The sequence below is a fragment of the Entelurus aequoreus genome, linkage group LG12 (genome assembly GCF_033978785.1).
Source record: "Entelurus aequoreus isolate RoL-2023_Sb linkage group LG12, RoL_Eaeq_v1.1, whole genome shotgun sequence".
Taxonomy (NCBI): domain Eukaryota; kingdom Metazoa; phylum Chordata; class Actinopteri; order Syngnathiformes; family Syngnathidae; genus Entelurus; species Entelurus aequoreus.
Window position 1 is genome coordinate 13,599,213 of NC_084742.1, and position 23,573 is coordinate 13,622,785.

The window sequence follows — 23,573 nt, forward strand, 5'->3', positions numbered from 1 at the left end:
GGATTGAACAATTAATTTCCTGTGAATTTGATTTTCGTACAAAACATGCATCAAATTCGATTCAAGTTTGATTAAAAGAGGAAAATTTGGCTTAGGACCCTAATTTAGCCCCTCAGTTAATAACCACCGCCCTAATTTTGGGAAATGGAAGTCAATTTCTTTGCAAGTAGTATAATCACTGGAGGACTGGAGGACAAAGCTAAATATGTTACACAGAAAGTAAGAAGGCCTGCTTATTGCTAAGCTAGCTGCTAAACTAGCTTGAAGCACCACAGGAAAAAAGTGTTGAGTAGTTGAAGAAGTGTAGATGAAAGCAGAAAATAAGCAAATATTACCAGGAAATAAGTAACTTTATTAATGGGTTGCTGTTCTGATCAGAGGGCAATTAACCTCTCGTGTCATCGCACTTTATCTTTTTGGTATCTGCATGCTTTCGCTTTCAAGCCCATCACGAGTCCAATAAAAGGAAAACAAAACATGAAGATAAAATGGAGCCGTGGAGGGACACAAGTTTAATATTCTCTAGGAAAAAAAACCATGGCTCCTTCACTGCGTTCCCAAGGTAACGACAGTAAAGGAAAGAAGAGAACTACTTCTCAGTGTGATGCAGTGCAGTTATACACCGCTGCAGACATCTATGATGCATCCAAACATGAATCTCATTAGATGTTGTTCAGTACAGGTGTGTGTGTGTGTGTGTGTGTGCGTGTGTGTGTGCATGTGTGTACCTGCGACAAGTTCGAGAAGCCCAGGTTGTGGCAGCCGTTGCAGGGCGTCAACGCTTCCCAGAATCCGGCCGGGCCGCAACTCCTGTCGGACTCATCTTCCTCTTCCTGGAAGGGCGGGGTCTGAGAGTATAGACACAAAATGTGAGAAATGAGCAAAACTACGGACGTAATGTTGCAAAGTGAGCAGCTGTGCTACGAAGCTTTGTGGCGTTTCGTGTCAGAGGGCACACGCTGGCCACCTGGCGTCACCCGATGAGACGACGCGTGCCGAGAAGTACGCAATGAAAAGGTCAAGGCGAGCTTCGAAATGAAACGACTGCAGCTGTCAGCTTTCCTGCACTCATACTGCGGCATGAACATCATAAATGGAGATGAAAAATCACAACATGACCCTTGAACGTGCATCAGTCACTTTGCAGGAGGTCCTTCTGCTGTCATATAGAGGATGTTTGACAGGACATTTTTGTGGGAGATCTTTAAAAACGGCACAGCCCTTCTGTCACATACAAAGGATCTGTGACTAGCTATTTTTGTAGAGGATCTTTAAAAAATAAAAATAAAAAGTAGATTACTCCTGGAATATAGAGAAGTGGTTCCTAACGACAGGGTCGGGGCCCACTGTTGGGCCGTGAGCACCCCCTAGAGCTGCGGGCCGTATAATGCAGGGGTGTCCAAAGTACAGCCCGCAGGCCATGCGTGGCCCGCCAGCCTCCACAATTTGGCCCGTGAGACATCATGAGTTCAACAAAGCATCGTACCGCAAATTAATCTTAAATGCCAGGCGGTCTCTTAATGCTACATATTTGCTGCGATCTTGTGGACAACGTGAGTTAGAAGAGCACAGCATATACTTATATGACACAATCCAAACAACCTCCCGGGGTCAGTGAGTTTCTGGGCTTCTGACAGACCATTGGATCTTTCATCCAGTGCTGCACAGATGTTTCTGGATTCTGAGTCATGGGGAAGGCAAAATAATTGTCAAAGAATCTGCGAGAAAAGGTCATTGAATTGCATAAAACAGGAAAGGGGTATAAAAAGATATCCAAGGAATTGAGAATGGCAATCAGCAGTGTTCAAACGCTGATTAAGAAGTGGAAAATGAGGGATTCAGGTAGACCAGCAAAGATTTCAGCCACAACTGCCCGGAAAAATTGTTCGAGATGCAAAGAAAAATCCACAAATAACTTCAGCTGAAATACAGGACTCTCTGAAAAATTGTGGTGTGGCTGTTTCAAGATGCACAATAAGGAGGCACTTGAAGAAAAATGGGTTGCATGGTCGAGTCGCTAGAAGAAAGCCATTTCTGCGCAAATGTCACAAAGTATCCCGCTAACATTACGCCAAACAGCACAGAGACAAGCCTCAAAACTTCTGGAACAAAGTAATGACGGCGTGGCGAAGTTGGTAGAGTGGCCGTGCCAGCAATCGGAGGGTTGCTGGTTACTGGGGTTCAATCCCCACCTTCTACCATCCTAGTCACGTCCGTTGTGTCCTTGGGCAAGACACTTCACCCTTGCTCCTGATGGGTGCTGGTTAGCGCCTTGCATGGCAGCTCCCGCCATCAGTGTGTGAATGTGTGTGTGAATGGGTGAATGTGGAAATACTGTCAAAGCGCTTTGAGTACATTGAAGGTAGAAAAGCGCTATACAAGTATAACCCATTTATCATTTATTTAATTTGGAGTGATGGCTTTCTTTTGACGACTCGACCATGCAGCCCATTTTTCTTCAAGTGCCTCCTTATTGTGCATCTTGAAACAGCCACACCACAATTTTTCAGAGAGTCCTGTATTTCAGCTGAAGTTATTTGTGGATTTTTCTTTGCATCTCGAACAATTTTCCTGGCTGTTGTGGCTGAAATCTTTGCTGGTCTATGTGAATCCCTCATTTTCCACTTCTTAATCAGCGTTTGAACACTGCTGATTGCCATTCTCAATTCCTTGGATATCTTTTTATACCCCTTTCCTGTTTTATGCAGTTCAATTACCTTTTCTCGCAGATTCTTTGACAATGATTTTGCCTTCCCCATGACTCAGAATCCAGAAACATCTGTGCAGCACTGGATGAAAGATGCAATGGTCTGTCAGAAGCCCAGAAACTCCCTGACCTTTTATACACACACATTAATTACAAACAAACAGGTCACAGGTGAGGATTGGAACCTTGATTAGCCATTCAAACCTGTTTGTGTCAACTTTTGTGCATGTTATCAGATCAAAGTCACTGGGGTATGTAAACTTTTGATCAGGGTCATTTGGGTACTTTCTTTTGTCATTTTGATTTAAAAAGAGTAAACACAGTTGTTTGCCAATAAATAGCTTCACACAACCACTAAGCATGAGTGGAAGAAAGGTTTTTGTGTTATCATTCATATTCTCTGAAGAATGACCAATAAATCATAAATTCTCCCAGGGTATGTAAACTTATGAGTACAACTGTACATACATACATACATACATACATACATACATACAGACATATATATAGTTACCCCTGGTCAACTTTTTTTTAGCCCAATGCAGCCCCCAAGTCAAAGAGTTTGGACACACCTGACATAATATAACTCAGTTGTAATGCACTTTTCCACCACTTGTGGAAGTAATGACAATCTCAAAAAAATAAAAGACGTCTGGAGCTTAAGTCGTGAAGAAATGTCCTAAGCGCAAAAGTTATGACTTAAGAGTTAAAGCTGTATTTTCATTCAAATTTTATTGACAGATTAGCTAAGAAACATTTTATTAATTAATTTACTTGAGTAGAACATAATTGTATGTCAATGTATTTTTTGTCAGTTATTTTCGAGTCCCTTTTTATGCAGTATATTCGGTTAGTACTTATTTGTCTAATCAGCCTGATCCAAGCCCAAGGTTTATGTGCTAAATAAATAATAATCTGTGTGATTAACACATGGTTTCATATCATTTGACAAGCTTGTAAACTGTAAGGAGGTTAGATATAATTATTGAGTATGATTAAAATCAAGAGTCAGATTACTAATTCAGTGTTAATGTTTGTGTGGGCCCTTTGTAAAAATTGGGCCCGAAGGTTAAAAAATTATAAATCCCTGATATAGAGGATTTTTGACTAGCAGATTTTTGTAGAAGATCTTTACATCTATCAATTAAAACTGTATTAACTTTTCATAAAGTTGCAACACAAACTGCTTTACACAAGTTTAAAGAAAAGAGAAAAAAACGCACACCACCCTGAAAACAAGACATGTACTAAAAACATAAAAGATTTAAAAAATATTATAGTACTAATAGCATTAAATACAATTTAAAATAACAGAATAAAAATTAGAGTTAGAAATGTTCAGTAAAAAGCTTGATTGTAAAGTGTGCCTTAATTTTTTTTTTTTTTAAATATCAAGTTCTCTGCTGGTAAAAAAGATGATCACTCCTTTTATTTAACTTTAACTTTTTTAACTTTATAGAGGATCATTGAGCAGTGATTTTTGTAGAATATATTTAAAAACAGCAGGCCAATCCTGTCATATAAATTATATTTGACTTGCAGATTTTTGGGGGGAATCTTTAAAAAAAAGAAGCTCACTCCGGTCATATTAACACCATAATTTTTCACTAGCGAATGTAGGAGATCTTTAAAAGCAGGAAGGCCTCCTGTCATATAGAGGATCTTTGACTAGCAATTTATGTAGAAGACCTTTAAAAACCGCAGACAACTGCCGTATAGAGAGGATATTTGACAAGCAATGTTTGTAAGTCTTTAAAAACAGCAGCTCACTCCTGTCGTATTGAGGATCTTTGACAAGCGCTTTTTGTAGATCTTTGAAAAGAGCTGATTACTCCTCTTACTTTATTCAGAAGATCTTTGACTGGAGATTTATATGGAAGATCTTTGAAAAACAGCAGATCACTCTGGTCATAGAGAAGATCTTTGACTAGAAACATTTGTGGAAGATTTTTAGCAACAGCAAATCATTCCCGTCATATACAAGATCTTTGACTCGACTATCTAAAAGCAGCACAGCTTTTCTCTCATACAAAGGATAATTTTCTAGGTTGTTGTTTTTTTTCAAGTTTTTTAAAAACAGTGGATTGCGCCCGTCATCTCGAGAATCTTTGATCAGTTGAATATGATGTAGACACAACAAATACTAACATTCCTGCACCGCACACAGAGTGTGTTATAAAGTGTCTATGTTTTATTCATGTCATCTCACGGATCGCCTGCTGGGGCTTGAACTCCCCCAGAGTGAGATGGGGACTGATTAAAGGCTAAATGTGTGAAGTCGTATGTGAGTGTGCGTTGACACAATTAAGGTTTTTTTTTTTAAAAGTTCAAAGCAAGGAGAATAAAGTTCACCAGCACAGTCAATAAGTGGAACTGATTAGAAATCAAATAATGTGTTCTGTGTGATAGCGCCCTCTGGCGGGTATGCAGAACAAATACAAGAAAAAAGAACAACTTTCTAGTTTTGGAATATGAGAGTAAATTGTGTCCCTTGTAAGTAAATGAATGTATTATGAAGGAAAGATGTATTCAACATGAGGTAATATTGACATAGTAAGTGCAAGGTCAAATAAAACATCTATCTTATACCTCAGTGACACGTGTCAAGGTGCCGTTGGGCGCGGCGTCCAGACGCTCGTCGTCCGAGAGCCGCCCGCTGCCAAAGCTGTCCATGGAGTGTGAGGAGATGGTGTGGCAGAGCTCTTCGAAGGAGTAGTCTCTGTCCCGACACTTTTTGATCTCATGGAGCAGCTTGGACAGCTCACTTGTCACAGCGTCGTCTAAAAAAAAAAAAGACATATTTCATATTTATTTTGAGTTTGAGTTTATTTCGAACATGCAAGCATACAACATGATACATCACAATTCCCAGTTTCTCTTTTCAACATGTTCGAAAAGGAGTAGGAAGAAGCAGAGCTTAACAGTTGCTAAAACTTTTGTTCACTTCCTGTTCTCAATTTATTCACAATATACTCCATAAGTAATCACAATAAAAATAAATAAATAAATAATAATTGTTGAAGTAAGTTATATTTCATACGATGAGATAAGTAAGATTATTTTGAGAATGAAAGAATGGATGGATGAATACATTCAGAATGTTTATCATGGTTCTTCTTCTTTGTACTTTGTAAACACTTTAAGTTTGAAGAGTTTCTTGAAGTGGATTATATTAGTACATTTTTTGATTGCTTTGCTTAATCCATTCCATAATTTAATCCCACATACTGATATACTGAAGGTCTTAAGTGTTGTACGTGCGTACAAATGTTTTGAATTACATTTTTCTATAAGATTATATTTCTCCTCTTTTTTTGAGAAGAATTGTTGTATATTTCTCGTCTTCATTAAGAACCCCATAGTGTGTTTATGTTCAAAATGGTGATGGTTGGTTTATCTGGAAAAATGCTTACGAAGGTTAGGAAGAAGCAGGCAGCACATGTTCGCGCAGTTTAATGTGTCCGAAAAGGAGCGGGAAGAATCCGTGCCTAATTAATTCTAACCAGTGTCTCAGCTATTATCAGATGTATTACATTTTATTATAGTACATAGTCATATTATTTATAATAACATCATATTTTTATATTATATTTAGAGGTATCTTGACACAACTTTTTCACTTTCACGATACAATACTGATATTTGAGCATGAAGTACTTGCCATTACTGATATCGATTCAATAAATGTCAAAAGGAATACTTTCATCATTTTATAGAGTGGAATGTTAGAAAAGGTTCGATCAAGTGAAATCAGTCAAACAAAGAACAATGGTTGGTGTTAAAAACATTAACATTATTACCTGTCTGGAATGGACTTTTGTTGTCTTTAAGTTGAAGTAAAATGACAATTGTTTTTGTTGGTGACACCTAGTGGTCAAAAAATGTCATTTACCATATTTTTCGGATTATAAAGCGTGAATCCTTTAGTTTTCTCAAACCTCAACAGTGCGCCTTACTATTGGGAGACAGTTTAGTTTAGTTTTTTAATATTATGTAAAACCAACTTTTCTTACCTACTGGTGCTTGCTCTTGTGTATTTGGGATCTGCATAAGTAACGAAAATGTGCGCGCGTGCGCCATTGTTGTCTGACTCATAGTCAGTAAGCTCCTTTTTCTCTATCCTCTCTCTTGTTGTGGGGCATTTATCCTCTGCTGTTGTCATTTCTAATATAAAGTAGTGTACAGTTCTAACTTATATCTTTCACTAGACTCGCTATGGAAGCGCTAAAAACTACCGGTACAACAAAGATGACGGGCAGAAGACGCTGTCAAATTGGAGCCATGTAATTAAGCCCTCCCACAAAACGGCGCATCATTAAGAGACAGTCAGAAAGCGGCTTGAAGACGGTCTGTAAATCATAATCTATGCAACATTTTGACCATTACATGTTATGTAGACCACAAGGAAGTGTTTTAAATTTCGAAAAACAATTATAATATGAACCTTTAATGTTCCTTATAAACTGGTGCGCCTTTTGTATGAAAAAATACTTGAAGAGACCCGCTCATCAGCAGTGCGCCTTATCATCCGCTGCGTCCTCTGCTCCGTAAAATACGGTATTTTAGCTCATGATGCAGTAAATTGAATGATGCGGACACGTTTGCTACCGGATACTTTGTAATACGCTTCTGCCTTGAAAATATGTATGTGTAAGTAATATGCAACTATAATTATTTGATACCTGTTTATATTGAAAAATAGGCCTTTTTAGATTGCATTATTGTTCAATTATCACTACGATGTCTAGCTTGCGTGCTATTGTTTGCTTATCTGTTGTGCAGCTGCTAGCTCAAAGTAGCCTTTAGCCTACAATGTTTACCTTTTGTAAATGACTTGACTAAAATGGAAGGATAGCTCTACTGTTTTTAATTATACATTATATATATATTATATTACTGATATCTAATAACTGATATTGTATAAAATGATACGGTTTTCTAATAGGGGAAAAAGAATAAGAACATGTGAGAGTAGAGTTAATAGAGTTTGTAAATAGCTTATTCGGTAACGGAAGACAAAATAAATAAAATACAATAGATTTGATACATTTTTAGACGCAATAATTGCTCAAAATGAACAAGAATGGCATTTATTATTCATCGAGAAATTAAATATTTAGCATCCAAAGCCACTCCAAAATCTGAAGGATGGCCATTTTGTCTCTTGCAGACTAATTAAGCAACACAAAGCCAAGAAAAACAACCTTGGAGGAGGTCATTAATGGTGACAATTCATCCATTAGGCTTCTTTCCTCCCAAACAATGCTGATGCGTTCAGGTGCAATCAGTTCATCGCCTCCCTAGGAGGCATTCAGAGGTAATGAGGCGATTATGTTTTGTGCTGACATTAAATAGGATGTCAGCAGGAATGCAGCCCACTTGCAATGCCACGCTCCAACCACAGGGGACAGCAGAGGATTGGAGACATCCAATCTCCTGAATGTGTGTGTACTCACTCTTGTGTTTGAGGGAAGGGGAGGCCGAGGGCGAGGAGATGGAGGCTCTGGGTGCGGGGATGGGACATTTGCGGACCGGCTCCTCCACAATGCTGCGTCTCTCCATCTCGTCCGTCACATATTCTGCAGAGGGCGGAAGAGGAGGCGAAACAGGGCGTGAGGAAAGGAAGGAGTCATTTTACTCCATCAATACAACAGTGCGGCGCTGCGTTCACACACAGTGGGTTAAAAGAGCGCCAGTGTTGAATAAGGCCTAATTGCACCGAAGCACCAGTTGCACGCTGGGCAGTAAACGTCCAGGAATTTAATTAGTGATTAAATGAGGATCTATTCATAGCTGAAGTGTGTGTGTGTGTGCGCCAACAGGAAATGGCGTGCAGCTGATCTTTTCACCAAGTCGCAGCTGTGTGTGTCCTGACGGAAACACACACTCACGTCCAGAAAGATGCCTATTGCACAGTGGCATCCATTTATGTAGCAGATGGTAATAGGACGTCAAGGGAGCTACAATGTTAGCATTAGCCACTTGTTCTCCAGTGTGTGTGCGTGTGTGTGTGCGTGTGTGTGTGTGTGTGTGTTACCTTGGATAAGAGCAGTGATCTGCTGGGATTTGGGAGCAGGATGCTCTCTCAGGATCTCCAGAGCCGTTCTCCTCTGACTATCTCTCAGATTAGTGTCAATCCCTGAAACACAAATATATTTATGTTTATTAAATATAGTATATATTATATATAAAATATATAAATAGTATAGTACTATACTATACATAGTATATAGTTAACAGTATATTACTATAGCCAAGCAAAACGGCAGGAAAGGTCAAAGGGCAACCTCCTTGACTTACTGTAGCCGTGACCTCCCTGATGTATTAAAGCATACTACAATAATTCAAAATTGAATTAAAAATGTCCCCCAAATCAGAATCTAAATTCATGAATTTGAATTGTGGTTACAAACAGGAAGTAGAATTGCTCTTAAAATCTAAATTTAAGGAAGTAACATTTAAAATTCCAATGGACAATTTTGGTGTATTCCAGAATTCTGCTTTACAGTATATTTATTACATATATCACAGAAACACCAATATGAACATCATGTATATTTTAACCACAGCAAATGTTTTGCATCGACGGTTAAGAATAAAAACATCTTCTATTAAAAGGATCATTTCACTTGATGCATTATGACTTTCAAATTGTGAAAAAATATTTAATTTCCCAGAATGCTTAACTGGTAATTTCATGCTGCAGCTGTTATACATACTGTAATATCGTACATAGTAATTGTTTTATATTGTATATATTATATAAAAATATAATATAATATAATATATCAGTATATATCATATACTGTATGTATATATAATATGTAAATATTACATATATGTTATATTTTATATTGCTACTACGGTACATTTTTTGTCTACTTTATACCTGCATTATCCTTTCCATCCTTACACTTTCCATTCTTTGTAACTGAGCTACTGTGTGGAGCAATTTCCCTTGTGGATCATTAAAGTTTGTCTAAGCCAAAGTCTAAGTCTAACTGTCAGAATGAACCCCGTAAGATACGACCAAAAGATCTGATCTTACTCGCGAGCATTGGCGTGTAGCTAAAGATTGGCATAACTTTGATTTTCAAGCAGTGGAAGGAAGAAAGCGAGTGCGAAGGACAGTGCTAAGAAGAAGTTGGTGATAATCATTGAATTGAAGAAAGAAATAATCAAAAACATGACAAGGCGTGTAGCTAGCTAACTTGGTGAAGCAGTTGAAAGTTAGCGCTGCCAGTCTGCATCATACTGAAGCAGAATGAGTCAATAATGCCAGCTAAGGATGTTAAAATAATAAAACGGTGGATATTTATCCATGAAAATATGGAGAAACTGCTGATGGTGTGTTTGACAGAGAAGAAACTGACTCTCCAATATTGTACAATATTATTACAGTACTTCATAAAACTACTGTAGTTGTTTGTACTACATGATATCGTATTTCCTACAACATCTATTATACAAAGGTTTGTTTTTATTTTTAAAAGGCATGTTACATGTTAAAATTGTGCTGTTTTAGGGAGGTCAAGCATCCATTAAATTGACTTGAATTAATTACAAGTTTTTCACAGAACCGATTGAACTCCACTACATGTGTAGTATCAAAAGTACCACTGTATTTAAAAAACCCAAAACCAGTGAAATTGGCACATTGTGTAAATCGTTAATAAAAACAGAATATAATGATTAGCAAATCCTTTTCAACCTATATTCAATTGAATAGACTGCAAAGACAAGACACTTAACGTTCGAAATTGAAAACTTTGTTATTTTTTGCAAATATTAGTTCATTTGGAATTTGATGCCTGCAACATGTTTCCAAAAAGTGTTCTGTGGTCTGACGAGTCCACATATCAAATTGTTTATGGAAACTGTGGACGTCGTGTCCTTCGGAACAAAGAGGAAAAGAACCATCCAGATTGTTATAGGCGCAAAGTTCAATAGCCAGCATCTGTGATGGTATGGGGGTGTATTAGTGCCCAAGACATGGGTAACTTACACATCTGTGAAGGCGCCATTAATGCTGAAAGGTACATACAGGTTTTGGAGCAACATATGTTGCCATCCAAGCAACGTTATTATGGACGCCCCTGCTTATTTCAGCAAGACAATGCCAAGCCACGTGTTACAACAGCGTGGCTTCATAGTAAAAGAGTGTGGGTACTAGACTGGCCTGCCTGTAGTCCAGACCTGTCCCTCATTGAAAATGTGTGGCGCAATATGAAGCCTAAAATACCACAACGGAGACCCCCGGACTGTTGAACAACATAAGCTGTACATCAAGCAAGAATTGGAAAGAATTCCACCTGAAAAGCTTAAAAAATTGGTGTACTCAATTCCCAAACGTTAACTGAGTGTTGATAAAAGGAAAGGCCATGTAACAAAGTGGTAAAAATGCCCCTGTGTTGCTGTCATAAATTTCTAAGTTAATGATTATTTGCAACAACAAAAATTTGTTTCTCAGTTCGAACATTAAATATCTTGTCATTGCAGTCTATTCTATTGAATATAAGTTGAAAAGGATTTGCAAATCATTGTATTCTCTTTTTTAATTTATGAATTACACAACGTGCCAACTTCACTGGTTTTGGGTTTTGTACAAAAAGGTTTAATCTAATTGTTAATTTTTGTATTGAAGGCAAAACTTTTGTTAAACCTGACAAATTCTTCCAGTCACTTGGCTGAATTGAGATTCCACTTCCTGTGGGGTGGAACCAACTCAATTCCAATTCCAACATACGCACGAGACAATGAACGCCTCTGTGTGCTTCATCCAGGAAGTCAGCACAGGAAGTGTATCAAAGCAAAGGCTCTGGTGCTTATGTGCGTTGATCTTAAATATTAAATATCTCTGTTTTGTTTGGGGGTTTTCCTTCAGTCAAGCGCATGCATGTGAGAGGTTATATTTATAGTCTCACCTGAGTCGAGCAGAAGGCGAACGACGTCCGTTTTCCCAAAGAGAGTGGCCTCGTGGAGGGCGCTGCCATTCTCCGTCTGAAAGCAAGCGAGCGTGCCAGTTTCAGTACCAAAAATAGTACAAACACACACACAAGGCTGGGAGGATTCCCAAAAACAACAACTGAGAGAAGCTGGCTTTCACTGTTAAAACGCAGACGTTCATTGAATGTTAGCAAATAACATCTGGGGTCTCTAATTAGTCAAATAACATTGGCATGAGCAGCTGTGGCTGTAGGCAACCTCCTGATGTAGGTTTTGTGCAGCTTTATACACATACATTTTTAAAATGTTGATACTCAGCTGTCATGTGTGTTACACTTGCTCTACTGTTTACATTAAACTCATTACTGTTGTTACAACAGTGGTTGTGTTGCTTCTGTGTTACACAACATACTTTAATTTTAAAAAATTGAAAACATTTAATTAAATAAAATATTAATAAAAAAATCCAATTAATAAAATAATAAATAAATTATCAAATGATAATGATAATTGATTAATTAATAACAATAATTAATATTGATAATACTAAAGATGAATATTCAGTCCGGTGTGTACAGTCGCCAGAATATTACTGTAAAAATTCAAGTACAGTAGTGCCGTTTTCCATTTACAGTACTGCACTGTAAAATCAACAGCTGTAGATTTTGCAGTAAAAGAAACGGGTGGCTAAGTCGCCAGATTTTAACTGTAAGAATAAAAGTACAGTAGTCCCATTTTCCATTTGCAGTATTATATTGTAATTAACAACGACCATTGATTCGAGGGTAAAAAAAAAAATGGCAGCTCATTCGCCAGATATTCACTGTAAGAATAAAAACACAGTAAAACCATTTTTAGATTTAGGCTACGACACTGTAAAAACAACAATTGTAGATTCTGCAGTACAAAGTTGTTTCAGGTTCAGAGCCATGGCAAGTTGTTCTCTCAACAAGAAAGGACTATTTTTCGCAGAGAGAAGAGGCAACATCCCTGCAGCAAACACCTGCTGCATGTGTCATTCAGAGGTGGGTGGTGCTTCACTTCCGTGTTCAGATTACGGTTAAGATGCAGTGACAACATAACATTTAGATTGTTACTGTGACTGATTTAGTAAGTAAGATGAAGCTCAACAGAAATGAAAGACGGTCGGCAGTCGATCTGACATGTCAAGACACTTTCTCAAACCAATCACACACATTTCCGGCTTCAAAATAAAAGCGCTATGCTGTACATCCGGTTTAAGTACGTTTAGGGTTTCTCCTTAATATACGGCTTCATATTAGTCGACACACCTAACAAAATTAAGTAATAGAATGTATTGTAGCGTCCAGAAGAAAACAAAGTCTGACTTTTTTTTTTAGCTTTTATTGCCAATTTTATGCTAACAAAGGGCCCAATTCCAACAAGTAATTTCTTCCTTGCACATGCGTCTGCCTCCATGCTTCACTCCTAGACACACAACACTTGTTCATTCTCAATGTGTTTACAGACCATGGAAAAAATTACCATCATAACACACAAACATACACATTAACACCAGCAGGTAGTTACAGTATGAATGGCTATATATAGTTTATTATTTGTGTACTATCAACTAATGATGTACCGAAAATTTGGCCGGAAAAAGACGTACTTTAATCACCGAAACAGTGCTCCCGAAACCGATGTTGTGATGACGTAAGCTACACGCACGGTGTTGTCTGGAGCAGAGGCAGCGTGTTCATGCTGTGGACGTACTTCAATATATTTTAGCTATACCCGCGGACAACGATATTTACAATTTAAGATGACACTGGCGGATTTTGATTAGAGAAAGGCTCCAAGCAACACAAAGCAAGTGTGACGTCAGGCTCTTTACAGTTCGCTTTTCGTCACGGACAGAATTTAAACTGAGCCTCTAAACACGAGTACAGTCACCAATAACACCAGAAATAGATGCTAGATTTGTTGCAAATTGTTTTAATTACAAAAAAAGTGACTAAAAGGACTGAAGAAATCTCTAAAAATATATATATATAATGAATTACAAAAATAAACAATAATACAATAAGCAGCAACAATGTAAAAATAGAACAAAATGATATTATGTAAGAAAACATTTATATGTCAACACTATACTTAATAACAGATTTGTTTTAAATGTATACCAAAAAATTTTGGCCTTTTAAAAAAAATATGCATCACAGCAAATCATGTGAAGACGTCATATAGACCACGCCCTTAACCACGTCCCCACTCCCACAGATATTTTGGCAATTTAGGGGAAACCCTGACATTAACAAAATAAAAATGTCTTACATTACGATCATCCTTTGTCAGAGATGTTTTTTAATGTTATCAGGTCAGGTGTCAGGTGCAAGCCTGGCTCAGGGAGGAGGACGCCCCTGCCATGCAGAGTCCCCAGGGATTGTACCAACTAGTCCTTTCAACAAATTCTGTGATATTTGCACCTAAAAAAATGCCAGTACATCAGTTGAGGAATATGAGGGCGGGTGGGTTTTCCGGCTGGTTGAAATATTGTGTAAATTCTTTTATAACATGTTCTGGTCGAGTCCTCAATTACAGAATGATTAGCAGGCTCAATACTACACTTTATTAATTAATAGAGAATTGTCATGCAGCAATATTTAGCCTTCCCCTCTGAAAATTATCTGTCTCGGGTACACTTATTAATGATGAAAAATTATACCTATCTGCGATTAATTTAGACTGTTAACTAAGAAAACAACAAAATATAAATTTTTGAGTTATTTATTTACCAAATTTGCAAAATCTTCCACCAAAAATATTTTTCTTAGTGGAATATTTCATGTGAAGTAATCGGAACCTTGGATAGGTCAATAATTCATAATAACATTGATTTTGATTCAATATTATGTTTTGAGCAATGACAGTTTCAAAGAAAAAAAAACTGCTTTGTTTTATTAGTCAACATTGCAACTTTTTCTAAATTACATTTCACCTTTAAGCTTTTTTATTTCACTTTTGTTATGTTTTTGTTTATTTTAATAGTATTTTTAGAATGTGCTGTGGGCCTTTAAAACATTAGCTGTGGGCCGCAGATGGCCTCCGGGGCACACTTTTGACACCCCTGCTTTAGATAATAAAAAATTAAATCTGATAAATCTATGGATAAAAAGCAGAGCCTGGCGACGCATGCGCGTTTATCATAACTCCCTGGCTCTCTCTGTCTCTGCCCCTCGCTCACGAATGCTGCTGCGCGCACAATTTGTTTTGTTTTTAACCCCTTCTTAACCCTGAACCCTCCATCCCTCCATTTTCTACCGCTTATTCCCTTCGGGGTCGCTGGGGCGCTGGAACATACATTGAAAATACACACAACCCTAACTCAAAATGCCGGACATTTGAGGCATTTTTGGTGACATGTTTGGTGAAAAGAGGAGGTATGGTCAGTCTATCATAGCCCGTTAGCGGCATGCTAGCAGCTAATGGGCTATGATAGACTGACCATACCTCCTCTGTTCACCGGACATGTCTTCTTTTGCGGAGCTGTCAGGGCGGAGTTTCTTAAATGCCTCAAATGTCCGGCATTTTGAGTAAACAATGCAAACCGAGGCACAACACACGGCAATGTGCGTTACGCTACTTAATATGTCCGTGTGGAAACTCGTTCGGTACATCTCCGAACCGAAACGGAACCCCCGTACCGAAACGGTTCAATACAAATACACGTACCGTTACACCTCTAATATATATATATATATATATATATATATATATATATATATATATATATATATATATATATATATATATATATATATATATATATATATATATACACACTACAGTTCAAAAGTTTGGGGTCACCCAAACAATTTTGTGGAATAGCCTTCATTTCTAAGAACAAGAATAGACTGTCGAGTTTCAGATGAAAGTTCTCTTTTTCTGGCCATTTTGAGCGTTTAATTGACCCCACAAATGTGATGCTCCAGAAAGTCAATCTGCTCAAAGGAAGGTCAGTTTTGTAGCTTCTGTAACGAGCTAAACTGTTTTCAGATGTGTGAACATGATTGCACAAGGGTTTTCTAATCATCAATTAGCCTTCTGAGCCAATGAGCATACACATTGTACCATTAGAACACTGGAGTGATAGTTGCTGGAAATGGGCCTCTATACACCTATGTAGATATTGCACCAAAACCCAGACATTTGCAGCTGGAATAGTCATTTACCACATTAGCAATGTATAGAGTGTATTTCTTTAAAGTTAAGACTAGTTTAAAGTTATCTTCATTGAAAAGTACAGTGCTTGTCCTTCAAAAATAAGGACATTTCAATGTGACCCCAAACTTTTGAACGGTAGTATATATATATATATATATATATATATATATATATATATATATATATATATATATATATATATATATATACACCTGTATATATATATATGTAATTAGCTAATTATATTTATATGGCGCTTTTCTCTAAAGACTCAAAGCGCTTTACATAGTGAAACCCATTATCTACATCTTTAAGGTACATTTAAACCAGTGTGGGTGGCACTGAGAGCAGGTGGTTATTGTGTCTTGCCCAACGATACAACGGCAGTGACGAGGATGGCGGAAGAGGGATTCGAACCTGGAACCCTCAAGTTGCTGTTACAACATCGGTTCTGCTTTGCTTTGCATACGCAGGACACAAGAGAGCTTCGTTTTGACGTTCTGCATTCACATGCACTCAAATCATTAACATTTTGAAAAATAACATGTAGCAGATATGCAACATGTTTGGGCACTTTTGGAAGATGACAAAGGTTTGATCAAATGTAGCTGTCCAAAATAACATCTATAAACATTTTTAACTCTGCATGCGCTTTAAAATGTTGCTACTGTTGTGTTCCACCTATTGTTTACAATCAACTCATCTGCGCTATTAATGCTGACTGAGCCATTTTCCCCTCACTGATATTACATCGGTTCTATAGCCGGCATGCTTATTATTACATAAACGTGTAGTCAAAAAGAACTATATTTTCCTTTCCACTTTCTCATCCACTCCAAACCATTGTTAACCTTTTGAAGAATAACTTGCTACACATTTTACAACATATCTTATCACCTTTGCAAGTTGACAATGGTTAGATAACATATCTAGCTCTGTACACGCTTTAAAACAGGGGTCACCAACGCGGTGCCCGCGGGCACCAGGTAGCCCGTAAGGACCAGATGAGTAGCCCGCTGGCCTGTTCTAAAAATAGCTCAAATAGCAGCACTTACCAGTGAGCTGCCTCTATTTTTTAAATTTTATTTATTTACTAGCAAGCTGGTCTCGCTTTGCCCGACATTTTTAATTCTAAGAGAGACAAAACTCAAATAGAATTTGAAAATCCAAGAAAATATTTTAAAGACTTGGTCTTCACTTGTTTAAATAAATGCATTAATTTTTTTACTTTGCTTCTTATAACTTTCAGAAAGACAATTTTAGAGAAAAAATACAACCTTAAAAATGATTTTAGGATTTTTAAACACATATACCTTTTTACCTTTTAAATTCCTTCCTCTTCTTTCCTGACAATTTAAATCAATGTTCAAGTAAATGTATTTTTTTTATTGTAAAGAATAATAAATACATTTTAATTGAATTCTTCATTTTAGCTTCTGTTTTTTCGACGAAGAATATTTGTGAAATATTTCTTCAAACTTATTATGATTAAAATTCAAAAAAATTATTCTGGCAAATCTAGAAAATCTGTAGAATCAAATTTAAATCTTATTTAAAAGTCTTTTGAATTTCTTTTAAAATTTTTGTTCTGGAAAATCTAGAAGAAATAATGATTTGTCTTTGTTAGAAATATAGCTTGGTCCAATTTGTTATATATTCTAACAAAGTGTAGATTGGATTTTAACCTATTTAATCAAAATTCTAAAATTGTCTTAATCAGGAAAAATTACTAATGATGTTCCATAAATTATTTTTTTAAGTTTTTCTCTTCTTTTTTTCGGTTGAACTTTGAATTTTAAAGAGTCGAAATTGAAGACAAACTATGTTTCAAAATGTAATTGTCATTTTGTTTGTGTTTTCTCCTCTTTTAAACCGTTCAATTAAGTGTAAATATCATTAATTATTAATAATAACATAGAGTTAAAGGTAAATTGAGCAAATTGGCTATTTCTGGCAATTTATTTAAGTGTGTATCAAACTGGTAGCCCTTCGCATTAATCAGTACCCAAGAAGTAGCTCTTGGTTTCAAAAAGGTTGGTGACCCCTGCTTTAAAATGTTTGTGTTACACTTGTTTACTATCGACTTATCGGGGCTATTAATGCTCTATTACGCCATTGGTTGTGTTTCTACTTTAGTGTTCAATGTACTGGTTCACAAATGAAAGTGGTATACTTGCCTTTCTACTCTCTCATGCATTTCTTATCATTATCATAGCTGAATTCATGTACTTGTCACATAAAATAACTGTTCCTCTCTCCTGCCTCCAATTAACGCCGTGTCCTCTTTGCTGTTGGGGTAAATAAACGCCTGGGCTCCGATGCGGCGCTAAAAACCGAGCCAGTTCTCCTGGCAGAATATGGACATGATGACGCAACACGTAGAAATCCCGGAGGCGGCGCGAAAAATGAAAGTTTCAACTCCAAGTCCATGTGAAATACGTCCGCTCTTCTTCACTTATTATTTATGCTGACAGGCCGGGCTGCTTTCACAATGACACGCACAGGTGAGCCGATCAGACACGCGAAGACAGTCACATCCGAGGAAAAGGCACAACAAGAAGACAAACTTACATGAGCTTGTGACACGGAGGTCTCGCTCGGACTTAAATCCCCCCTAACAAAGGCTTTGAAGCTCTTAACGCGCGTTGAAAGGGAAGCACAGGAAACAATCCGCCCCCTTTTTTACCCTGTGAACCACGGCTCTTTCCTCCCCGGTTTCCCATGGCAACCACGCGGCGAGAGGAAACGAGGAACTCTCTCTCTTCAGGAGTTTCCGGTAATTGAAATTACGTTTTCTATTTGGTCTCCTTTTTTTTCTTTCTTTCATCACCGGCTGAGTTTATTAGAATTGCAAGTGTGTGTGTGTGAATGCTACCTGCATAGATACACACACACAAACACGCACACAGACTTCCACAACCTGTCCAGAGCACTCCAACAGGGCTTCCCCCTCGTTAACACGCACAGAACGAGAAGAGAGACAAAATGACTGTACTGCTTCTATAAATTATTCATGCACTCTCAAGCAGACCTTTATGGCTTGACTCCAATTAATGACCTACACGCACACACACACAAACGCACACACACACAAACTAAAGTAGTTTCCACTAGTGACTATTTATTTGAGGGCCTGCTTACATCACCGACGCCGGACATAAAAGAGAACTTTCTCAGTAAGTTTACAGAGAGAGTCCAATATCATTATTTATTCCAATATCATTATGATGCTGATCGTTGTTTTGCACGTTTGTATCGCTCTATTACCACACAGTTGACGTCCATGCCGGCCTCCAGCAGCGTGACCACGGTGCTGTGGTGTCCGTTGCGAGCGGCCAGGTGCAGCGGCGTGTGTTGCCGCCCGTGCACGCTCATGAGGTTGGGGTGAGCGCTCACCAACATGCAGACCACCTGTGTGGGGAGACATAGGACAACTGTGGTAAAACAAGACCGCTTACAATACAACACAGTGTTTCCCATAAACTGACAAGATACCTGTGGCGGTGGGGGCGTGGCTATGGGCGTGGTCACCATGACATCATCGAGTACTTTGCATAATTTACTACAATGATATGATTTTCTCTAAAAAGGCTCAAAAATGTATACTTACTAATTAATAATAACAGTTTTGTTTTAAACATCCATCCATCCATTTTACAATATAATTACAACACTTTATGTACATAATTATATACAGATTTGAACAATAAGTTATTCACTGAAATATATTTATTAATTGTGGTTCTTACAAAAAACATCTTACAAAAATATAAAAGCTAAAATGTCTCTTAAAGCTCTGCCCCTTTAATTAGTGCATACTAAATAATTTAACTTTAGCCTACTACTACAACCATATTATTTACCAGCAACATAAAGTGAAACAGAGGCAGAGGTGTCCTGCCACAGTCAGTAACAAATAAACAGAAAACAGTAGTGGTGGTAGATAGACACAGAGCTTCATCAAACATCTGATCCACTGAGCAAAGAGCTCCAAAAATCTTGATCCTACACTTCTCTTTTGTAAAGTAAATGTGAACAGCCGATATGGGCATCTACATCAACTATATGATTTGCCTGAGAAGCTGGACAGGACAAAAAAATAAAAAATTAAAAAAACAAAATAAAATAAAAATGCCGAAAAATCTATTTGTCGCGGCCTTAATTATTTCGTGGCGGCCCGCCACAAATAAATGAATGTGTGGGAAACACTGCAACATGGGTACAATTTGTAGCTCGGTTGGTAGAGCGGCTGTGAACCTTAGGGTTCTCGGTTTGATCCCCACTTCTGCCATCCTAGTCACAGCTGTTGTGTCCTTGGGCGAGACACTTCACACCCCTGCTCCCAGTGCCACCCACACTTTAAAAAAAAAAGTAACTTAAATAATGGGTTTCACTATGCGAAGCGCTTTGAGTCACTAGAGAAAAGCGCTATATAAATATAATTCACTTCACAATGGAGCCGATGGGAGCCGTTCAATTCTGCCGATAAAGCTCTTTAAAAAAAACATCCGTTTTTTTTCCTTTTTCTTAGTTCCATTTAGCAACGATAAACAATGTAAAACTCAGCATGGCACTCTTCCGACTTCATTTAGTACGAGCTGTCACTTGTCAGCCGAAAAAAGCTTCCTGGTATGCAGAGTTTGACACTTCACAGTGAAATGACAGCAGTTTTTTTTTTTCTTAAAGTGACACACACGTCGATGGACACAGAATGTATGTTTCATAATGCATCGATACTTAAAGGCCTACTGAAACCCACTACTACCGACCACGCAGTCTGATAGTTTATATATCAATGATGAAATCTTAACATTATAACACATGCCAATACGGCCGGGTTAACTTATAAAGTGACATTTTAAATTTGCCGCTAAACTTCCGGTTCGAAACGCCTCTGAGGATGACGTATGCGCGTGACGTAGCCCGGCGAACACGGGTATGCCTTCCACATTGAAGCCAATACGAAAAAGCTCTGTTTTCATTTCATAATTCCACAGTATTCTGGACATCTGTGTTCGTGAATCTGTTGCAATCATGTTCATTGCATTATGGAGAAGGAAGCTGAGCAAGCAAAGAAGAAAGTTGTCGGTGCGAAATGGACGTATTTTTCGAACGTAGTCAGCAACAACAGTACACAGCCGGCGCTTCTTTGTTTACATTCCCGAAAGATGCAGTCAAGATGGAAGAACTCGGATAACAGAGACTCTAACCAGGAGGACTTTTGACTTCGATACACAGACGCCTGTAGAGAACTGGGACAACACAGACTCTTACCAGGATTACTTTGATTTGGATGACAAAGACGCAGACGTGCTACTGTGAGTATGCAGCTTTGGCTTCTAAACATTTGATCGCTTGACCGTATGTGCGCAACTTTTTTTTGCGTGTGTACGTAACTTTTTTTTAAATATATAAGCTTTATGAACCTTGGGTTAGGTGAACGGTCTTTTGGGCTGAGTGATTGTGTGTGTTGATCAGGTGTTTGAATTGTATTGGCGTGTTCTATGGAGCTAGGAGCTAGCAGAGGAGCTAGGAGCTAGCATAACAAACACGCAGGTGTTTTTATGCAGGATTAATTTGTGGCATATTAAATATAAGCCTGGTTGTGTTGTGGCTAATAGAGTATATATATGTCTTGTGTTTATTTACTGTTGTAGTCATTCCCAGCTGAATATCAGGTCACCCCCGACTCTCACAGCATCTTCCCTATCTGAATAGCTTCAACTCCCCACTAGTCCTTCACTTGCACTTTACTCATCCACAAATCTTTCATCCTCGCTCAAATTAATGGGGAAATTGTCGCTTTCTCGGTCCGAATCTCTCTCACTTCATGCGGCCATCATTGTAAACAATAGGGAACTTTGCGTATATGTTCAACTGACTACGTCACGCTACTTCCGGTAGGGGCAAGCCTTTTTTTTATCAGATACCAAAAGTTGCAATCTTTATCGTCGTTGTTCTATACTAAATCCTTTCAGCAAAAATATGGCAATATCGCGAAATGATCAAGTATGACACATAGAATAGATCTGCTATCCCCGTTTAAATAAAAAAAATTCATTTCAGTAGGCCTTTAAGTATTGTTTGACAGATCACTAAGAGTGTATCTTTCACAGCATTGTGACCACAACCCATAGGGGGCGCCACAAAAGTCATGATAATGAAAGTGTTCTAATTGTACTCTACACGTGTGCGTTAAACTTTTGCCCCCGTCTTAGTTCTATCCTCCGCACGTAGGCACACACGGAGTTCCATTCATCCTCTGCTGTCATCCATTATTCATCCCCAATCCTGCAAACACGTGCAGCTCCGAGGAGTAGGTGTGCTCCTTTTACTCCTGCAAACACGTGCAGCTCCGAGGAGTAGGTGTGCTCCTTTTGGCGCTTTCTTTACAACAGACAAGAAGCGTTTACTTTTTTATGGTGAGGTTATAAATAAATTATGATAAATGGGTTATACTTGTATAGCGCTTTTCTACCTTCATGGTACTCAAAGCGCTTTGACAGTATTTCCACATTCACACACACATTCACAGTGGGAGCTGCCATGCAAGGCGCTAACCAGCACCCATCAGGAGCAAGGGTGAAGTGTCTTGCCCAAGGACACAACGGACGTGACTAGGATGGTAGAAGGTGGGGATTGAACCCCAGTAACCAGCAACCCTCCGATTGCTGGCACGGCCACTCTACCAACTTCGCCACGCCGTCCCCAAGAACAGCATGCAGGGGGCTAAAGAATAGGAATAGGAAGATCAAAAAAGGGCTGTAAAACCATGTGATTTTTCACAGCCAATTAAAGAAGGGAAATTCATAAAAGAAAAATCGTATTTTTACAAAAGTATACTGTACTACACAGTGGTACTTCGGTTTTTGTACAACCCACTTTTCGTAAGATTCAGTTTGAAAATGTAGTATATTGTCTAAGTTTGGGGTCTTCTTTGTTTTCCAGGCAAAGGACCCTCGAACTGATGGAAAGATGGAGAGAGGATACCCCGTATTGATTGATTGATTGAAACTTTTATTCGTAGATTGCACAGTTCGGTACATATTCCGTACAATTGACCACTAAATGGTAACACCCGAATACGTTTTTCAACTTGTTTAAGTCGGGGTCCACATAAATCAATTCATGGTACAAATATATACTATCAGCATAATACAGTCATCACACAAGTTAATCATCAGAGTATATACATTGAATTATTTACATTATTTACAATCCGGGGGATGGGATGAGGAGGGTTTGGTTGATATCAGCACTTCAGTCATCAACAATTGCATCATCAGAGAAATGGGCATTGAAACAGTGTAGGTCTGACTTGGTAGGATATGTACAGCGAGCAGAGAACATAGTGAGTTCAGATAGCATAAGAACAAGTATATACATTAGAAATACATTTGATTATTTACATTTGATTATTTACAATCCGGGGAGGTGGGATGTGGAAGGGGGAGGGTGTTAGTCAAGGGTTGAAGTTGCCTTTAGGTGTTGTTTTAGTGCGGTTTTGAAGGAGGATAGAGATGCACTTTCTTTTACACCTGTTAAGAGTGCATTCCATATTGATGTGGCATAGAAGGAGAATGAGTTAAGGCCTTTGTTGGACCGGAATCTGGGTTTAACGTGGTTTGTGGAACTCCCCCTGGTGTTGTGGTTATGGCGGTATACTATTATATCTTGTATAAAAGTGTGTTTTAAATGAAACCGGTCCTTAAGGTATCTCGATATAGTACAG

At 38.1% G+C, this 23,573-nt stretch overlaps 1 protein-coding gene across 4 annotated transcripts in view; it reads right to left on the minus strand.

Annotated features, from left to right (window-relative positions):
- anks1b (ankyrin repeat and sterile alpha motif domain containing 1B) overlaps positions 1 to 23,573 on the minus strand; it is a 227,437-nt gene that overhangs the window by 126,498 nt on the left and 77,366 nt on the right. For all 4 annotated transcript variants that reach the window (XM_062064802.1, XM_062064805.1, XM_062064803.1 and 1 more), the window contains 6 exons: positions 19,109 to 19,252; positions 11,632 to 11,707; positions 8,745 to 8,846; positions 8,164 to 8,286; positions 5,297 to 5,487; positions 729 to 848 (listed from right to left, as the gene is read on the minus strand). In XM_062064802.1, coding sequence (XP_061920786.1) covers positions 729 to 848; positions 5,297 to 5,487; positions 8,164 to 8,286; positions 8,745 to 8,846; positions 11,632 to 11,707; positions 19,109 to 19,252 — 756 coding nt within the window. The remainder of the gene's footprint in view (positions 1 to 728; positions 849 to 5,296; positions 5,488 to 8,163; positions 8,287 to 8,744; positions 8,847 to 11,631; positions 11,708 to 19,108; positions 19,253 to 23,573) is intronic.